The sequence below is a fragment of the Struthio camelus genome, chromosome 29, assembly GCF_040807025.1.
Source record: "Struthio camelus isolate bStrCam1 chromosome 29, bStrCam1.hap1, whole genome shotgun sequence".
Taxonomy (NCBI): domain Eukaryota; kingdom Metazoa; phylum Chordata; class Aves; order Struthioniformes; family Struthionidae; genus Struthio; species Struthio camelus.
In genome coordinates this window covers 2,547,247-2,567,939 of record NC_090970.1, presented here as the reverse complement: position 1 = coordinate 2,567,939, position 20,693 = coordinate 2,547,247, and the positions used below count along the sequence as shown (strand labels likewise).

Sequence of the window (20,693 nt, the reverse complement as noted above, 5' to 3'; positions counted from 1 at the left end):
CGACCCCCAGCAGGGCAGGTTCATTGTCCCACTGAGAGGGTGCTGCGTGGGTCAGGGCTGCCCACAGCTCTCGCTCACCATGAGGATATTTGGAGAGTGGAGTTTTCCAGAGGACTTGTCTCTGCCTGGTGGGAATGGAAATGCAGCAGTCAGGTTTAATCCCGGGTCTGAGCCTCTTCACCAGCACACTGAAGGGTGACAACACCTGCAAGGAAGCTCAGCAAGTGCCTTCACCACCCCTCAGCCTGCAGGCAGCACCAACATCACCTTGCCAGTCTCATGGGAGATCTTCTGGTCTGCTGTTTAGCTCCTGCACACAGGGAGATGCTCATGCTGCTGGGCAGCTTCCTGGTGCTTGGAGGTTTCTGTAGGGCAGAGCTGGGATCACAGTGGGTGGGATGGGGTCTGTGTGGGGACAAAGGAAGAGTTCCCAGCAAGCACACCTCCAAGCAGCAGAGAGATGGTCCGAGAGGGAGAGGAAACACATGCGAGGTTGGGGTGCAGGAAATGGTCTGCCAGCCCCAGCAGGGCAGATGCTTTCCCCTGCACAAGCCCCCTGCATCTGTCCTCTGCTACCCAGCAGAGCTCTCTGCCCTCCAGGTCGAGGGATCTAGCTCCCAAATAGTCTTTTTGGCAGCCAGAGCCCCAGAAGAGGAGAGGAGCAGCTCTCCTGCTGAGTGCCCGTTTCCTAAACCGTGACCAAAGGACTGAGGACAACCTCCCAGAAATGTTTGCATCTGGGAGGTGGTGTGCACAGCTGGGTTATGGCAAGACCTTGCTCAGTATCTCTCTCTCTCTCTCTTTGCCACCTTAGGCAGAAGCATCAAGGTGTTGCTCCTGTTTCTCCCCCTGTCCGAGCTGCTCTTGTTCTTGCTCGGGGGCTTTCTGGGGATGACGTTTGCAGCTGCAGACTCTGACATAGACCCTGTGGTTCCTGCTGCAGAGTTGTCGTCAATGGAGTGAGAGAACGAGGACCCCTTCATGCGCTTGGGGCTCAAAGCAGCACGGTCTATTGTGGGTGAGGAATGAGTTGACTGTCCTTTAAGAACACCCCACCTTTAAGACCCTTGACCCTCCCTGGGGTGTGATGTTGGGCTGTGCACTGCCCTCCAGAAGGGCACAGCTCTTCTGGAGGACATGTGTAATAGCTGAATGTCCCATGCAGAAGCCCCAGAGGTGCTAAGGAGCTGGAACTGCTGCTGGCGGTGGCTGTATGTGGGCAGCTGAAATAAGCCCTGTGTGTCTTTGGCTACAAGCTGACTGTTGAGACCTCCCTCCGTCTAAGAGCCACATCACCGAGTCCTTCTGATCATCAGAGCCATGCACTATGTCACACCCTCTCCATCACTCTCACAACATGTGAGCTGAGAAAGGGAGGAGAGTTTGGAGATGTGTGCTGTGCAAGTGGACACCACTATCAGCACAGGCCACTTTCCTTTAAGGTTAAGTTGTGGCTGAGATTGTCCTGTGGCTGAGAGAGGTGCATGCCCAAGGCATCTGGGACTAGGACTGCTGGGGAGACCAGTGTGCTGGCTCTGTTGTAGGGCACAGGGAGAACTTTTGCCGCTCACGACTCAATTGTCTTCACACTGAGAGCAGTGCAGAGGGTGCATATTCCTACCCTGCAGAGCAGACCAACAAGCAAGCCCCCCTCCCCTGCTCTCCCCCCCGCAACATTGAAGTTGTTACTTGGGTGGTCAAAAAGCCTCCAAATTCAATGTGAAGATGTTGAACAGCGCTCCTACATTAGAGCAGGACTGATGCCTCTGGAGCCATCGGGCAGAGGTCCCTGCTCCTCGTGGCACACTCAGCCAGCACAAAGTGGAGCTCTGGACAGGGAGTGGAACAAAGGTGCTGCTGAGAAGGAGAAAAGCAATGTCTGTGTGTATGGGGGAGGGATGTCTGTGAGAAAGGGAAAGAGTTTGGATCAGAGAGGGTCTCTCCTGATTTATCACTGTCTTTTCCTCCTTGGACAGTCCTACATGCATGGAGAGAGCAAAATGTCCAACAGCAGCTCCCTCAATGAGTCCCTCCTCCTGGCGTTTGCAGAGACACGGGAGCTGCAGCTCTTGCACTTCTCGCTCTTCCTGGGCACCTACCTGGCTGCCCTCCTGGCCAACGGCCTCATCATCATAGCTGTAGCCTGCGACCACCGCCTCCACACCCCCATGTACTTCTTCCTCCTCAACCTCGCCCTCCTCGACCTAGCCTCCATCTCCACCACTGTCCCCAAATCCATGGCCAACTCCCTGAGGGACACCAGGGCCATTTCCTACGCAGGATGTGCTGCCCAGGTCTTTTGCTTTGTCTTCTTGTTTGGAGCCGAGTATTCTCTCCTCACTGTCATGGCCTACGACCGCTATGTTGCCATCTGCAGACCCCTGCACTATGGGACCCTCCTGGGCACCAGAGCTTGTGTCAGGATGGCAGCCGCTGCCTGGGCCACTGGTTTTCTCTATGCTCTCCTGCACACTGCCAACACATTTTCCATTCCTCTCTGCCAAGGCAATGTCCTGGACCAGTTCTTCTGTGAGATTCCCCAGATCCTCAAGCTCTCCTGCTCACACTCCTACCTCCGGGAAGTGGGGCTTCTTATGTTCAGTGCCTGTTTAATGTTTGGGTGTTTCATTTTCATTGTGCTGTCCTACGTGCAGATCTTCAGAGCTGTGCTGAAGATGCCCTCTGAGCAGGGCCGGCACAAAGCCTTCTCCATGTGTCTCCCGCACCTGGCTGTCATCTCCCTGTTTGTCAGCACTGTCATGTTTGCCCACCTGAAGCCCCCCTCCATGTCCTCCCCAGCTCTGGATCTGGTGGTGGCTGTTGTGTACTCGGTGGTGCCTCCAGCAGTGAACCCCCTCCTCTACAGCATGAGGAACAAGGAGCTCAAGGAGGCCCTGAGAAAACTGGTTACACAGGTGCAACGTAAGCACCAATAACTATCCCATGTGTGCCCACTCATCATTCCCAGGGCATTTGGCATCAAGGCTCTGTGTGGTGCATTTATTTCTTTCTTACTTTTCCCTGATACTTTCTTGTAAAATGCAAAGACGTTTTCGTTCATGTCACTTCTCAGGAATCTCTCATTTGAATCTGACCCAGACACTGTTTTGAAGCAAGAAGCCAGGCTTCCCCCTTCATCAGCAGAGATGGGGGAACCTCAGAGCCCCCTAGTCTGAGCTCCCTCGGATGCCCCCAGTGCAATGAGGGGAGTTTCCCTTTGCAGGGTCCCTTTTGGCACTGACACCAAGGGAGCTCAGGGGCACAGAGTCAGGCTCAGACAAGTACAGACAGGGTGAGATCACGGGTCCCAGGTCTGGTAGGAGAGCTCAGCTCTGCTGGCCACAGTCAAGGTGTGATCTCACACCCCTCTCCTGCAAGAATGGCAGCTGGTTGTCACCATGGGCTGATCCCTTCCCTTTACAGAGCTCCAACCCTACAACTGGAGGGGGAGTGGAGGGAGGGGAGTCAGGCAGCAGCTTGTGAGGACAGACCCTGTGCTTGACAGCATCATTGTGGCATCACTGCCACAGAAGACATTTCCTGACTACATTTTTTCCATGGGAGCTTCAGCTTTCTTGGAGACACATCTCCTCACAGAGGCAGGATTTCTTTTTTGGAGGCTGTTCTCTTCATCTCCACGCTGTCCTTCTGTGCCCTCTTCTGTGGATATGGCCCAGGAGTTCTCATAACTGGGTGGTGGTAGGGTTGTGTTTCCATGAGCATGCGTCCTGTGCCTACAGGCAGGATCAGGCAATGGGCACCCTTGTGCCAGCTCTGGCCTCCACATTAACATGTCTCTAATAAAAGGGGATCTCCCCTGTGATGTGCCTTGAGGTCTGTCTTTTCTTCAGAAGCTGGAGTCAAAAGTACACCCAAGGGACTGCACCAGAGAAGGGCTTGCTGCTCTGCTTGTGAACTCCATGGGATGAGCTCAGAGTCCCCGGGTCATCCATTAGGGATTGGGGGCTGGATTTGAGGTTCATCTGCTGGTTACCAGTGGAGATGAGGAATGATCTCTGAATTACCTGCCCAGGGCTGTACCTCAGGTGTCAGGGCTGATGAGAGCCGCCCATGGTTGTGGAGGGGAATCTCCAGGAGATCCCCAGGAGAGCTCAGGGGATGTCCAGGGACCGCATGTGCCTGGCAATGGGCAGTGAGTGGAGCCTCACAAAGTGAGGGATGGTCCATGGTGGAGTAACCATAAGGTAAAGCACTAGATCCAGGTATGCATGGGGAACCGAGGGCTCCACAGTCCCGAGAGAGGCAGAGGGGACCCAGGAGGCACAGGGAAGGGGGACGGTAAGTGATTCCTGCACCTGCAGTGAAACACTACAGGCTGGACACCACAGTAAACACCCAAACACATCTCGTGCCTTGGGCAACACCATGGGGGTCACTCTGAGCACCATCGATGAGCACAGACACATGGCAGCAGTGTAATGGCACCAGTCAGTGGTGGTGATCCCTGTCCAATGGGGTTTGCTTCCCACCATGACCTGCTCTGCCAGGGCCAAGTCAGGAGCCCCATGGCCTGTTCACCCTGCAGAGCAGCAATGCCAGGGTGGGGCCCTGTGGGGTGCACAGGGTGGGGGTGTAGGATCAGCTAGGTCAGCACGGACACACTGACATGGAGAAAGGCTCTCTGGGGAGCAAGGATGTCCCAGGAGAAAAGCAGGGCAGCAGTCAGAGAGAGAAAATGAGAACGAAAAACAGGTTCCTCTGGGCACCAGCTCGGGGCAGGTGGCTCTGTCCCCGGGGCAACAGGGGGTGCCGGAGGGGCTGCAGGGCCAGGGCTGTCGTGGTGTGCTGGGCATTGGTGTGGGCATGGAGGGTCTGCAGGCAGCCAGGGAGGGAGATCTCGTGGGCACAAGAGCAGGGGAGACAGAGTGACCAGCCTCATCGCGAGAGCTCGTCCCCCTTCCCGGGGAGCTGCTCCCCTTGTCCTTGGGCCGTGCCGGCATTACACTGTGGACATGCCTGTGCCTGGCCCTGCACCTCTGGGGTCCTCCCCTGACCCTGTCCCCATCCTGCTGACCTGACTGCCCATCTCTACCTGGGACTTAACCCCTGACTACAGCCAAGAAAGCCTTGGTAAGGGATGAGGGGACCCGAGCAGATCCCCAGGAGCTTGTAGGTACAAAAGGTGACCGCACAACCTCAGCAGAACCTCTTTCCTGACAGCCAATGTGAAGGTGAGAGGAGAGCTTTGGATCTGGACCCTTAGCCAGGGAACGCTGCATGCAGAGTCAGAGCTAGATGAAAAAGGGAGCTCAGCCACTTGGGGGTCTGATACTATGCTGCCTATTTGGGAGAATCACAGAATCACAGAATCGTTTAGGTTGGAAGGGACCTCTGGAGATCATCTAGTCCAACCTCCCTGCTCAAGCAGGGTCACCTAGAGCATATTGCCCAGGATCACATCCAGACGGCTTTTGAATATCTCCAGCAAAGGAGACTCCACTGCCTCTCTGGGCTCTGCCACCCTCACAGTGAAGAAGTTTTTTCTCAGGTTCAGGTGGAACTTCCTGTGGTTCAGTTTGTGCCCATTGCCTCTTGTCCTGTTGCTGGGCACCACGGAGAAGAGACTGGCCTCATCCTCTTGACACTCCCCCTTCAGATAAGAGGATTTCCTGTGCCACAGCTCGAGTGCTTCTGCACCATTGGTGATGGGACTGCTGCTCCAAAGAGTATGTTGTGGGGAGCAGCAAGGGTAGGGCTGCTCCGGGTGGGAAGGGCAGCCAGGAGCCGAGGGTGCCAGCAAGGCCGGCAGGGCAGTGCCCCAACAATGAGAGGTGCCGTCCTGCAGTGCCTGGGCAAGAGGAGCAGAGCAGGTTTGGGGATGGTAACTACGATCAGGCACAGTCCAGCAATGGCCGGACAAGAGTGGAGGGCTCCAACCAGCCCTGCTTTGTGTGGGAGGCTGCACTGGAGACCTCCAGAGGTCCCTTCCCACCACAACTCCTCTGTGAGTCCATGAATTCTTGCTCCTCAGCCTCTGCTCCAGCACAGCTGACCTGGGGATGAGAGCACCTAGGGCAGGGCAGAACAAGTCCAGCTGGGAGAGCATCATGGGGAAGATCCAAAGGTGCCTGGCTCAGCCCTGGGCTTGGAAAACTCCATCACGCACCCCAAGAGGCTCCGAATGCCTCTTCCCCCCTGCCCTCTGCCCTTTCCCATCAGCCCAAGTGGAGTGCAGCATGGCCTGGGGACTCTCTTCCCCATGGGGACGAGAAGAAGAGGGAGGGCCTTCACCAGCCCCACACTGCCCTTTCCACCCGTGGCCTTGGCACCTGTGTGTGCCTGGCTCTGCCCACTTGCCTGCCCCACACTCCTGGCTGCACTGGAAGCCCATCCACATCCCGGCGCTCCCACCCTTGAGCTGCTGTCCACCCCGAACCTGTAGCCCGGCCGCCCACAAAGGCATCGCCCGGCCAGTGCCCCGGCCGTGCAGCCGAGGGCAGGGGTCTTCGCCCCAAGTCCCCTGCTCCTGCCCTGCTGCCGGCACCGCTGCTGCTGTGGCCAGGTCAAAGGCTGCTGCCACCAGACGGCCCCGGGGCCCGAGGCAGCTCCAGCTGCCTGCAGGGCTGCGCTGGAGCCTGTGAGGAGCGGGCTGCGGTGGGGCTGGCAGCGCCAGGGTGGGTGGGCAGAGGGCAGCTGCCCTGGGCCCCGCTGCGGCTGGGGCTGGGGCTGGGCCCAGCTTTTGCCTGGGCAGCTCCCGGAGGAGCTGCTGCGCAGGATCCTCCAGCTCTGCCCCGGAAGCAGCACCAGCACTCAGGGGGCTGGAGGGGACGTGCCCAGATGGGGACAGCAGCAGGGGACGATGGCCCTGGGGCAGCTTCCCCAGCGTGGGCAGGCAACGCAGGCAACAACCTGGGCTCTTCTCTCCTGCTCCCTCCAGGGCCTCCCAGCCTGGCGCTGGCCCCGCAGCAGTGCCCGCCCCAGGGGGCTGCAGAGCTCTGGGCACTCCCTCCACAGCCCCAGCCCCTTGCAAGGCCACAGCAGCTCCATGGGGCAGAGAGGGGTCTCAGCCTTCCCACCAGGCCCCCAGCTGGAACTGGCCCCAGTGGCACCAGGAGGCAGGCCACAGGGACACTCTGGGTCCCTCCTTCTGGTGTCCAGGACATCCCCTACCCCCAGCCTGCCTGCAGCCCCCCAGGCCAGCCCCTCTCTCCACGACACACCAAGACCCCCTGCCCTGGGGCTCCTCTGGCCGCTCCTGCTGCCCCAGGGGCACAGCACCCTGCCCTTCCTGGACACACAGAGAAACACGTTGCTCTTCCTCCTCTATTCCTCCTTGCCAGTGCACAATTGCTCCTTTCCTCTTCTCCAGGGACCTCCCTGCTCCCCGCAGAGCCTTTCCCCATGTCCGTGTGTCCAGGCTGGCCTGCCTGGCTGTTCCTGGACCCTCCCCTGTGTTCCCCGCAGGGCCCCAGGCTGGTGGTGCTGCTGTGCAGAGGGAGTGGGCTGTGGGGCCACGGGGCCATGGGGTGACTCCACACTGGCTGGGGTTGACACGGTGGGAAGCAGACCCAGGTGGATGGCCATCATTGCACCTGACAACCCCCACCAAGGGGTCTGTGGCCATGGACAATGCTCTGAGCAATCACAGGGCATTTGCAATGGCTCAGGCTGTGTTCAGGTGCGTCCCAAGCTCCGGCCCATGTTTTTTCATTGAAGGTGACATGAAGGACTCTCCAGGCTCCCATCCTGTGCCTGGGGGCCTGCTGGGTCCCCACTGCATCTCGTGGGATTGCAGAGCTCTCACTTGCCTGCACATTCTTTGGGTTTGCCCTTTCCCTTTTAGTGACTCCTCTATATTTGGTGAAGCTCCATTCACTGCCCACCCCGAGGCACGCAGTGCCCTTGAAGATGCCCTTTGCTCTCCTGGGGGGCTCCACGCTCCCTTTGAGAAGGTCATGCATCCGTCTCCAGCCCTGTCGGATGGGAGACACCCCTTGACCGTTCACCACCTCCAGGAGCAGTGGAAATCCACTGAATCCAGCCCTCTTTCCCGAACACATCACCCCTAGAGCTCATTGCCTGGAGCCCGTGGAAAGCCCCAGAAAAGCAACAGGGTCTTTCAGGGTGGAAGTCCTCAAGCACATAATTGAGTCCAGCTTTGGAAGGAGAGCCTAACTTTCAAGGAGTGAACTGAAGAAATTCTCTTTTATTCTCTTTTATTGGAGCTAAGCCAGCTCTGACACAGTGATAGACATGTTCACAGCAGGTGTCTCAATCAAAAAGACAGGGCTTGTGCTGCTGGAGAAGTGGAAGGAATTCAAACACTTCTGTACAAACATGATTATCACAGAGAGAATGCACAAAGCACAAGAGTTGTCTGAGATGAACTGGAAACCACTTGTGAGGAGAGATGGGCAGCTTAGTGCTGCTGAACTAGAACCAGCTGAATCAGTTTCCTCAGGGCATCTTTGAGCTCCTTGTTCCGCATGCTATAGATGAGAGGGTTCACTGCTGGAGGCACCACCGAGTACACAACAGCCACCACCAGATCCAGAGCTGGGGAGGAGATGGAGGGGGGCTTCAGGTAGGCAAAAAATGAGGTGCTGACAAAGAGAGAGAACACAGCCAGGTGCGGGAGACACATGGAGAATGCTTTGTGCCGGCCCTGCTCAGAGGGCATCCTCAGCACAGCTCTGAAGATCTGCACGTAGGACAGCACAATGAAAACGAAACACCCAAATATTAAACAGGCATTAAACGCAAGAAGCCCCACTTCCCGGAGGTAGGAGTGTGAGCAGGAGAGCTGGAGGATCCGGGGAACTTCACAGAAGAACTGGTCCAGGACATTGCCTTGGCAGAGAGGAATGGAAAATGTGTTGGCAGTGTGCAGGAGAGCATTGAGAAAACCACTGGCCCAGGCAGCTGCTGCCATTTTAACACAAGCTCTGGTGTCCATGAGCATAGCATAGTGCAGGGGTCTGCAGATGGCAACGTAGCGGTCATAGGCCATGACAGTGAGGAGAGAATACTCTGCTGACAAAAAGAAGGCAACCAGGAAGACCTGGGCAGCACATCCTGCGTAGGAAATGGCCCTGGTGTCCCTCAGGGAATTGGCCATGGATTTGGGGACAGTGGTGGAGATGGAGGCCAGGTCGAGGAGGGCGAGGTTGAGGAGGAAGAAGTACATGGGGGTGTGGAGGCGGTGGTCGCAGGCTACAGCTGTGATGATGAGGCCGTTGGCCAGGAGGGCAGCCAGGTAGATGCCCAGGAAGAGCGAGAAGTGCAAGAGCTGCAGTTGCCGTGTATCTGCAAAAGTCAGGAGGAGGAACTCATTGAGGAAGCTGCTGTTGGACATTTTGCTTCCTCTGGGACAAGGGGACCTTGCAAAGAGGAAAAGACATGGACAAGTCAGGAGAGACCCTCTCTGGACAAAATTCTTTCCCTCTCACACAGATATGCCAACCAACACACACACACAGAGACATTGCTTTTCTCCTTCTCAGCAGCACTTTTGTTCCACTCCCTGTCCAGAGCTCCACTTTGTGCTGGCTGAGTGTGCCACGAGGAGCAGGGACCTCTGCCCGACGGCTCCAGAGGCATCAGTCCTGCTCTAATGTAGAAGGACTTTTCAGCATCTTCACACCCAAATCGGAGGCATTTTGTCCAGCAAAGCAACAGCTTCAATTTGGGGTGGGGGGCTTGCTTGTTGGTCTGCTCTGCGGGGTAGGAATATGCACCCTCTACACTGCTCTCAGAGTGAAGACAATTGAGTCGTGAGAGGCCAAAGCTCTCCCTGTGCCCTACAACAGAGCCAGCACACTGGTCTCCCCAGCAGTCCCAATCCCTGATGCCTTGGGCATGTACCTCTCTCAGCCAGAGGACAATCTCAGCCACAACTTACCCTGAAAGGAAAGTGGCCTGTGCTGACAGTGGTGTCCCCTTGCACAGCACAAACCTCCAAACTCACCTCCCTTTCTCAGCTCAGATGTTGTGAGAGTGATGGAGAGGGTGTGACATAGCGCATGGCTCTGATGATCAGAAGAAGGACTCGGTGATGTGGCTCTGACACAGAGGGAGGTCTCAACAGTCAGCTTGTAGCCAAAGACACACAGGGCTTATTTCAGCTGCCCACATACAGCCACCGCCAGCAGCAGTTCCAGCTCCTTAGCACCTCTGGGGCTTCTGCATGAATGTTCTGGGACATTCAGCTATTACACATGTCCTTCAGAAGAGCTGTGCCCTTCTCGAGGGCAGCACATAGCCAAGCAGCACAGTCCCGGGAAGGGTCAAGGGTCTTAAAGGTGGAGGTGTCCTGAAGGGACAGTCAGCTCATTCCCCAGCCCCACACACTCTGCTCCTTTGAGCCCCACAGGCAAGAAGGAGACTTCCTCCTCTCGCTCCATCTGCAGAGACAGCTCTATGGCTAGAACCACAGGGTCTGTGTCAGAGTCTGCAGCTGCAAATGTCATCCCCAGAAAGCCCCCGAGCGAGAACAAGAGCAGCCCGGACAGGGGGAGAAGCAAGGAGCAACACCTTGATGCTTCTGCCTAGGGTGGCAAAGAGAGAAAGAGAAAGAGATACTGGGCAAGGTCTTGCCCTAACCCAGCTGTGCACACCACCTCCCAGATGCAGACATCACGGGGCAGTTGTCCTCAGTCCCTCGATCACAGTTTAGGAAATGGGCACTCAGCAAGAGAGCTGCTCCTCTCCTCTTCTGGGGCTCTGGGTGCTGAAAAAGCTATTTGGGTCCTAGATCCCTCGACCTGGAGGGCAGAGGGCTCTGCTGGGTAGCAGAGGACAGATGCAGGGGGCTTGCGGAGGGGAAAGCATCTGCACTGCTGGGGCTGGCAGACCATTTCCTGCACCCTAACCTCACATGGGGTTTCAGGTAGCAGTTTCCTCTCCCTCTCGGACCATCTCTCTGCTGCTTGGAGGTGTGCTTGCTGGGAACTCTTCCTTTGTCCCCACACAGACCCCATCCCACCCACTGTGATCCCAGCTCTGCCCTACAGAAACCTCCAAGCACCAGGAAGCTGCCCAGCAGCATGAGCATCTCCCTGTGTGCAGGAGCTAAACAGCAGACCAGAAGATCTCCCATGAGACTGGCAAGGTGATGTTGGTGCTGCCTGCAGGCTGAGGGGTGGTGAAGGCACTTGCTGAGCTTCCTTGCAGGTGTTGTCACCCTTCAGTGTGCTGGTGAAGAGGCTCAGCCCCTGGATTACACCTGACTGCTGCATTTCCATTCCCACCAGGCAGAGACAAGTCCTCTGGAAAACTCCACTCTCCAAATATCCTCATGGTGAGCGAGAGCTGTGGGCAGCCCTGACCCACGCAGCACCCTCTCAGTGGGACAATGAACCTGTCCTGCTGGGGGGTCACTCCTCCCACCCAGACCTTCTCCCTGCAGCACCGCAGGTTGCTGCCCAGGCAGGCTGAGCGCTGACCCACCCAGGCAGCGGAGTCACTGCCCCGGGCACACAACACCCCGCGGTGGCAGGGACACTGCACCTGGGACTATACCCCAGCTTCACACCCCTGCACCAGCCCCGGCACAAGGAAGCAGCACGCCCTGTCTCAGGGACAGTGGGGCAGGACATCCCTGCTCTGAAGCCTCTCTCCCTCTTCTGCCCTGCAGAAGCCGGGAGAGCGATCCTCACAACCCCATTGCCCTGCAGCCAGACACTTACCGTGCAAACGGCTGGGAAGATGTCTCCCACAAGGAGCTCTCCTCTCTCCTCCCACTCCACACTGCCTTCCACTTCTCTCTGCCTTCTCGCAGCTCCTCTCAGCAGCAGCAGGCAGTGCCCACAGCCCTGCTGCTCTTGGCAGAGGAGCTGCTCCTGCACACAGCTGGGCACATGGGCACTGCTGCCACGGTGCCACCAGCTCCCTCTCTCCCAGGAGCCCGGCCCCACTCAGGAGCAGGGGCCCAGCTGCAGGCATGACTTCCTCTGCCCCTCGGGCTCCCTCACGATTGTCCTGGGGCTCCAAGGCTGACAGCTCCTGAGCGGCAGCACGGTCCCCTCTGGGAAATGCTCTTGCAAGTGTGCTCATCACCTCCAGTCCCTCTCTGGACTGTGGAGGGAGACTGATTTCAGCAGTGTGCTTGATCCCATCAGGGGACAGAGGTGGAGAGAGGGCGACATGTTCCCCTCTCTCAAGCCCTATTCCTGTCCCCGTACCAGGCAGCAGACCTGGGCAGGGAGAGGGAGAGGGAGAGGGAGGGGGTCATTTCCCCTGCACAGGGCAGGGATTCAGAGGAGGAAATGCAGGTGGTTCATGTCAGCTTGGCAGGCCTTGGGCAGCAGGGGGATTCAGCTCCCTCCCAGGCAGCCCACAACCCCCTAGCAGGTGGGATCCCTCTGGCCTCAGCTCAGCTGTGCCCAAAACAAAACAGGTGCCTGCATGCAAGCCCTTGTCTGAGCTGCCACCATGAGCAATAGGGGTGGAGAGGGGAGTCAGCAACTGGCATCCAAAGTTCAGGTGATGGCTGAGCTTCCAGGCTTGGTCCAAGTCCTGTGTGTGTGTGTGTGCCAGCTGTGATGGAGCAATTCTGAGACACCCACATCCTGCCTGAGCCTCAGCTGTGGGCCGGAGGGGTGGTGGGGTGGATTCCCTTGGCCACCTGAAACTACACCAAATATTTTCAGTGTCTGAACCTTCCTTAACCATGTGTTTCCACTGCACATGCAGTGCTGTTCAGCTGAATAAAAGGAGGTGTTCACCAGAAGGAGAGTTAGGTTGCTCTCTAGGCTCCACCAGCTGTGTACACTGCAGCTCAAGTCATCACAAAGATATATGCATGTCCCGGCTTTGCAGGCCCTCTCATTAATTCAGGGCTCTCATTTTCAGGCAATAAAAAAGGCCTCTAGTGCTGTGTCAGGGGCCAGCGGTGCCCAGCACAACCACATGTGGCTGGCACATACCATACAGGACCTCCAGGGAAGCCATGTGCTGGAGGAGTGGGTTCGAGGCAGGCCTCACAGAGTCTCTGAAAGGGGTTTGGGGCCTTTGTGCCAGCAAGTGAACACCAACAGCATGGCATGGACACAAGGTCCTTCCCAGCTACATTCAGAGGTGCTGAAGGCCTCGGAGGCACATCACAGCAGAGTCTACACTGAGGTCTCTGCACTTTCACGTCCTTCCAGCTCTCCTGTCACTGAACCTCTTCTCACCCCCTCACATGATATGAACAGGAACCGTGCTAATGATGTCCTCGGGATGTCTGGATCAAAGGCGGCCCAGACCTAGGGACTTCTTCAGTGGCACTTGGTCCTTCCTGGAGATTGGTTCACCTCTGTCACAGGTCTCAAGGTGCTGCAGAATCAGCTCAGGCAGCAAACCCCTCTCCTGCCATTCCTGCACAGCTCAGCACTGCTTCTTCCTGGCCTTGGGCCCTCAGTAAAACTAATAGACAGCTTGAGAGATTGGCTTGGCCACACTGGGAAGTCAGGACTGAACTCCAGGGCAATCAGGCAGCATACTGGAAGCAGAAGGAGGGAGGGACTGCAACAGAGGAATTCAGAAATATCATCCAGGAAAACAGGGATGGTGTTAGGGAAGCCAAAGCTCCCCAAGGGTAGACACTTGAAGGGGATGACAAGGGCATGAAGAAGAGCTGCTACTGCTTCAGGGTCAATAAAAGAGTAAAAAGGAAAATGTTGGCTCACTGCTGGATCAGGCAGAGGAAAACAACCAACAGTGAGTGATGACGAAGCGAGGGATGACTTGCAAGAACTCAACCCATATAAGTCTGCAGGATTGGGTGGGCTGCATCTGAGGACATTGAGAGAGCTGGCCACTCTCACAACAAGACTGCTGTCTGTCACCTTTGAAAGGCTGTGGAGATCAGGGGAGGTCCCAAAGAGCTGAAAAAGGCATATGCTGTGCCCATCTTCAAAAAAGGCCACAAGGACAAATCAGGGAGCTGCAGGCCATTCAGCCACACTTTGGTGAGGAATGTGTCATGGAATAATTCCTCTTGCATCACCTTTCTGGGCATAGGAAGAAGGTGACTGTGAACAGTCCGCATGGATTTACTGGAGGTAAAGCCTTCCTGATCAACTTGATTACCTTCTGTGATAAAAGGCCTGTCCTTGTGGAGGAGAGGAGAGTAGTGGATGTCATTTACCACAGTTGTAGCAAGGGGTTTGACATCATTGTCTCACACTAGATGGTTGAGGGCTGCCATCCAGATGGACCCCTGCAGGAAGGAGGAATGGGTTGCCAGGAAGTTTATGGAATTCACAAATGAAACAAATGCCAGGTCCTGCACCTGGGGCAGACAAACACCCTGCAGTGAACTGGGCTGGGGAGTGATCAGCTGGGCAGCAGCTCTGCAGAGAAGGACCTGGGAGTCTTTGTGGGCAGCAAAGTGAGCGAGAGCCAGTAGCATGTCCTGGCATCAACGGAGGCCACAGTGTCCTGGGCTGCCTGAACAAGAGCACAGCTGGGAAATTGAGGGAAGGGATTATCCCCCTCTACTCCACACCTGTTAGAGCACATCCAGATACTACATCTGTTTGGGGCCCTGTGTAGAAGGGCATTTGGGGGTCCTGTGTAGAAGAACACTATTGATCTCATGGAGTGAGTTCAGTGGCACACCCCCAAGGAGCCCAGGCACCAGAGCACTTGTCCTGTGAGGAGTGGCTGAGGGAGCTGGGTTTGTTCAGCCTGGAGAACAGAAGGCTTTGGGCAGACCTAATCACAGCCTCCCCATACCTTCCAGGATGTCACCAAGAAGATGCAGTCAGGCTCTTCACCATTGTGCACAATGGGAGGATGAGGCCCCAATGGGCATTAGCTGAAACTAGAGAGCTTCAGGCTGGGTGTAAGGAGAAACTTCTGACCCATCCAGACAGTCAAGCACTGGGTCAGGTTTTCCAGAGAGGTGCTGCCATCTCCACCCTTAGAGGTTTTCAAGTCCTAAAGGAGTAAAGCCTTGAGCAACCTGGATGGAGCTGACAGCTGACCCTGCTGGACCCTGCTGGACCCTGCTGGGAAGGAGGCTGGACTAGAGACCGCCGCAGGCCCCTCCCCACCTGAATGAATGATTCAGCATGTCCTTCCACCCTGGGTCTTCCCTTGTTGACCCTAGGGAAAACCTTCAGCTTCCTCGTGACCATGGAAGTAGGTCTCCCAAAAGGATCACCAGATCAGCTGCATGATCCTTGTCCCACTCTGGTCAGAGTCATTCAGATTGAGGGCTGCTTGGCAGCCACCCCCAAATCACCTTCAGTTTTCTTTTCCTTCACCTTTTATTGCATTTTGTCCCTCTTTTCTGCCTTACAAACTCTTCTTTTACTCTCCTGATCCCCTCCCATGCAGTCAGCCAACCTCTGTTTCCCCATTGGCCCTGGGTTTCCTTTCTTTGTGCATTCATTTGGCTTGTCTGAGATGGTTGCCATGGTGATTTCTACTTTTACCACTAGGGCCTTGAAACTGGTACTGCCTTTTATTACGTGTAGTGTCCTGCAGGTCCTCATGCTGTTACCCTGTCAGAGGCACTGCAAGATAGGATGAGCCATCAGTACGCATACATTAACAGCTGACCCAGAGGAGCCTGAGTCCAGAGGGGCCTTGAGAAACTTGGGGTTTTGGCCAACAAAAACTTCATGATGTTGTGCAAGGAGAAGTGGCAGACCTTGCCTCAGGGGGCAGAGCAGGCTGTGCATCAGGACAGGCTGAGACCTGACCGGCAGAAGAGTGACCCTGAGGAGAAGGGCCTAGCTGTTACACGAGGGATGCCCTATGAGCCAGTGCTGCGTGCTCACCACAAATGAGGCCAGCTGCATAGAGGGCTGCATTAGGAAGTGCATAGCCATCGAGACAAGGGCAGTTCTTATCCCCCTCGACTCAGCACTGGTGTGGCCACATGTGGGATGGTGTGTCCCAGTGTGGGCTGCCCAGTGCTGGAGGAATGGGGAGGAACATGGAGAGGGTCCAGAGGAGGTCTGCCAAGATGGGGTTGGGGGCCTGAAGGCCACGGCCTGCATGGAGAGGCAGAGGGACCTGGACTTCTTCAGCCTGGTGAAGTGTTAAAGACAAATGGAATATAGTAGTAGCCTGGGACTGCTTGAAGGGTGGTTCCAGAGGGGATGGAGCTTTTGTTGGTAGTAGGAAAGAGCACGAAGAGGGGAAAGGGTCACAAACTGCATCTTGAGAGGTACAGCCTGGGCTTCAGGAAAAAGACATGTCACTTGAAGGGTAGTGCTGTGGTGCAACAGGTCACCCAGAGGCCTCTGAGGTCACCCCATGCCTTTGTGTTTCAAAGAACACCAGCAAGGATAGAGAGACCTCAGTAAATATGGAGAGATCCCGGGGACAGAGCAAGGGGAGGAAGCATGTTGGGGGTCTACAGGGTGCAGGGATGCAGGCACAGGCATGGGACAGTGTAGGACAGCCTGTGGTGGAGACGGCTGAGGGCACTGCCATGGCTGAAAGCCTCCAACAGAACCGAGGTCTCTAGCCTCTTGGCTATGGTTGGTGTCTCTGCTCCTAAGGCCTCTGAGAAGAAGTTTCCTTAAACCACTGGGACCTTAAACCACTGGGACCTCCTTGTCCACGGGGAACCAAGAGATGCCATATTGTTGTCCTGCAGTTGGAGCTGCACATGCCCACCTTCACACTGACCCCCAGAAAGAGCCCTGAGCAACGCGTGAGGGAAATCACCACCCTTCACAAGGGCTGGGTGTCAGGGCCTGGTTGCTGTGATTCATAACACACACCAAGGCTGACTTGGCATCACAGCCACCTGCACATTGTCTTGGCCTACCTGCAATCAGAGCCTCCAGCTTTCTGCTCTAATCAGCCCCCTGGGAAGGCTTTGTCAGTAATGGCCCTCAGTGGGACTCCTTAACACTCCAAGAAACTTTGAGATTTACTTCTCCCTTCAACTTCTGGAGAGGTTTGCTCAACCTTCTCAGCATCTGAGGCCCATGGGCTCAACACCAGATACACCTGAGGGGTCATTAAAATGCAGAAAGCCCTAACAACCCCTGTCTCTTTCCATCATTTTCTTCAGCTCTTCTGTGGCTAATTGGCAAGTTTTCAGGAGGGTATTGAAAAGAGAAGGATTTCAAGGAGCACCTGGGAGATGTCTGCTTTTTAAGCTTTCTTCAGTCTTCAGGTTTCAGAAGAAGTGATACCCACCTTCTCCAATTCACGCTGACCCACAGTGTTTCCTAATTAAGCCTGGACATTTGGGAAAAGCAGTATTTCTGATAGGAGACGTGTATGGACAACCTTCCTCCCCACCTCCCCAAGCCCTGACATTTCTCTCTTCGGCCCCTGGGGACTTCCCTCACTCGGCTTAACATCTAGCCTTTTCCCACTCAAGCCTGTAGCTGAATGTTACAGCTCCTGGGCACCAATTCCCACCTGCTTTCCTTAGAAAATTAGCTGCAAACAGACACAGAAGGATTTGTCTCAATTCGGATCAGACCAATATAAACATGATGCAGTGTCCTAAGAAATAACATACAATCCTCAAGTGTATGTCAAGGACAAGTTGCCTCCAGGGAGGTCCACAAGGCTGGAGGGAATAGCCTTCCTTGACATGTTCTTGACAAACAGATAGGCAAGGCTAGATAGAAACACAGTGAAAGAGTTGGTTGAAGAGACAATGAGAGTGCTGAAAGACGAGACAAGCTTCAGACTCCCTGAAGCTCAGAGCAGTGACTAGGGAGTTGAGAGGTGCCTGAATGATACAGAGGAAGGGGAGGAGGAAAACTGGGAAACTATGGGAAGTGCATAAGCCCAGATCGTCTGATGCAAAGTTGACCTCAGAAGTGATCAATGTAGGCAGGACATGTGGAAACATGTGGGAGATGACTGAGATGACATCCACAGCCTAATACACCGAGCAGTGGAAACATAAGGTCGAGGGCAGATCAGTACTTCTTCTCCTGAGATTAATATCCTTCCTGAAGATTTCCACTATTTCATCATACGAAATCATTGACATTAAAATTATTCAATCATTTCAGCTGATGAAAGCGTGTTCATATTTTTGAAACGTCAAAACCAAGTCTTCCCCTTTCCAGGCAGAGCTCAGGTGTCGAACCAGAAGCAGCCAGTGCCGCTTGGAGAGGCCCCAGTGACTCTGAGATACCTTCATGGACCTGGCAGCTCTCCCAGGGGACCTGTGGGAAACCAAAGCCCCTCGGAGCTGCAGAGGGAGGCTGGGCAGAGGGAGACTAGGGCACCTGCAATGGCACCAGGTGTCCGTGACCCTGTGACAGCATCCTACCCCAGTTCTGAAAATCTTTCCTTAAATAATAATAATAAAAAAAAATTATAAGACCACTAAATCATACTAACAGATCACTAAATTAAAAAGAAAAAGAAATTAAGAAAGACAATAAGAACACACACAGACAAAATTTGAAGCTGGAAAGTATAACAAAATATTTCTTTGCTTTAAATCTTTTTCTTAATTTCTTTCTTGTTTCATTTTTCATGTAATTTTCCTAACAGTTCTCTTATAATCAGGCCTACACCATTAAAAAAGAACTTTTTGTCTCACACAGAGCCCAGTCCTCATAAAACCTCCCCCTGACCACAACTGTCCGTGCCACCCCTCACTCTTTGCACAGAGCGAGTCACCCTCTGACATGCCGAGCTCTCTCGCCTGATAGAGGAAAGCAGGCTGACCAGCTTCAAGAAAACACTGTATTCTTGGATGGCCACATCTGCACAAATCTCAGCATACCTATGTCACAGTGACGTCCTACAGGTGTCCCAATGAGTCTAGCCACACTCCCTTCTCCTTCCCTGCACTGTCAGTGAAGTGCGACCCCATCTGAGGTGACAACAGGGCTGAGACTGATCTCACCCCATGCCTGACCCCTCCAGGGCAGATGTCTCTGCCTAACCCAGGTGTCTGCCCTTCCCTTTCTAGTCATGGGAACTCAGTGACCCCAGGGCATCTCAGGCAGCAACAGCCTCCATATGTGGGCAAACAAATAAAGGCCTGAATGAAAATGTTTAGCTGTAACTTCAAACCTATCCAAAAAACAACTCTCTGCCCAAACTGGCACACAGCCATTTCCAGAAGGTCAAGTATGTTTTACCAGTTCTAATGAATCTTGTCTTTCTCTCTTTCTTTTTAGCAGCACCAAGTGCATGCAGTGCAGTATTTCCTCCTTCTAGTGGAGTATAGATATTTGTGACCAGTTATTCAGCCCAATACCTTTTCTACCAACACTCTGAATGCAGAAACTATGTTCTGAGCAACTACTTTATTTAGAGGGACCTATTTCCTCTGCCTTCTTCTGCCTCCCTGTCCTTTCTCCTTCCTCTCACTGTTCTGTCTTTCCAGAGCTCTTCAGGGAATGATTTACTGAATCCCAGCACTTAGGGTGGACGAGACCTCTGGACGTCATCTAATACCATCCCCCACTCACTCCGAGAGAACTAGAGCAGGTTACTCAGAGGCTTGCCCCCGTTGCACCTAGTCCACAAACACACGGAGAGTGCGCTCCATCCTAATGTCCAGGATGTTAACGAAGACATTAAACAGTGCTGCCTAAAATGTAGATCCCTGAGGGATGCTGCATGTAACCAGCCACCAGTTGGACCTTGTGCCACTGGTCACAGCGTTTTGGCCCAGTGGTCCAGCCCATTTTCCACCTGCCTTAGGGTCCATTTGTGCCGTGCTTTGGACTGGCTCATCACCATCTCTAGGGCAAAGCCCTGTGCACTCCAGCCACCCTCTTGCACATAGCACATCTCCACCTCCTCACTGTCCCAGCCTGCCTTCCCCAGGAGCCCATTTTCATCTTGCCATGTGAGCTGCCCACCACATGTGTGAAATCCCATGGGGACAGGGGAGAGGGAGGTGCCAGTAAAGGGGCGATGGCTGGGAGAGAGGAGGAGAAGCGGAAGGGGGAAGGCAGAGGTCAGAAGAGGGGAGTGGAAGAGGAAAGCAGAGGTGACACAGCTGTGGTGTTGATAGTGAGGTCGCTTCCTTTACAGGATGGGGAGAGGCAGGCAAAGGGGACATGGCTGCAGTGTTGATTGTGAGGTCCTACCCATGTGCCTTCTCCTTGCCCATCACTGGCAGAGACAGGAGTGACCTGACTTTCACCTTTACGGCCATGTGCCTCCTACCATCCAAGGAGCTTCTGAGAAACAATGGCTCTCACCACAATGTCTCCACCTCCTAAGACAATGGCTCTCATCACAATGTCCCCACCTGTTAAGACTTTTGGCCTACCAGCTGATCCTTTACCAGTAACCTCACAGTCCTCTTCCAAGACCACCTGCCTGCAGTGAGCCTTTCAGCCATGTGCCTGCTGCTATCCCAACAGGTACTCAGGCAGGAACGTCATCACAATCAGCATCCAAGCCATCGGCCTGCAAGTGGCCTATCATGTACTCAGGCAGAAACAATCGCACAAGCACCTCCTCTGCTCGGGAGCCAGTGGCTGCCCTATCACGTGCCGAGACAAAAATGACCTCACAACCAAAATCCAAGTATTGTGCCTGCTGCTGGCCTATCAGGTACTGAGACACAAGTCACCTCACAAACAGTTTCCCACCCACAAGCTTCTTCCTGGCCCATCACCTACAGACACAGAAGGAACCACACAGTCACCTGCATGGGCCTGTGCCTCCTAAGGGCCTGCAAGTTTCTGATTGCACTGCCATTCAGAGGGATTGTGACAGGCTGCAGACATGGGCAGAGAGGAACGGTCAGGAAGTTTCACAAAAGGAAATGCAATGTCTTG

The 20,693-nt window shown here is 54.9% G+C and overlaps 1 protein-coding gene across 1 annotated transcript; it reads right to left on the bottom strand.

Annotated features, from left to right (window-relative positions):
• Window positions 1–8,380: 8,380 nt before the first annotated feature.
• Window positions 8,381–9,316, bottom strand: LOC138062793 (olfactory receptor 14A16-like). Its single transcript, XM_068921802.1, has one exon. It carries the CDS (start codon window positions 9,314–9,316, stop codon window positions 8,381–8,383), a length of 936 nt encoding a protein of 311 aa, XP_068777903.1.
• Between the last annotated feature and the right edge of the window lie 11,377 nt (window positions 9,317–20,693).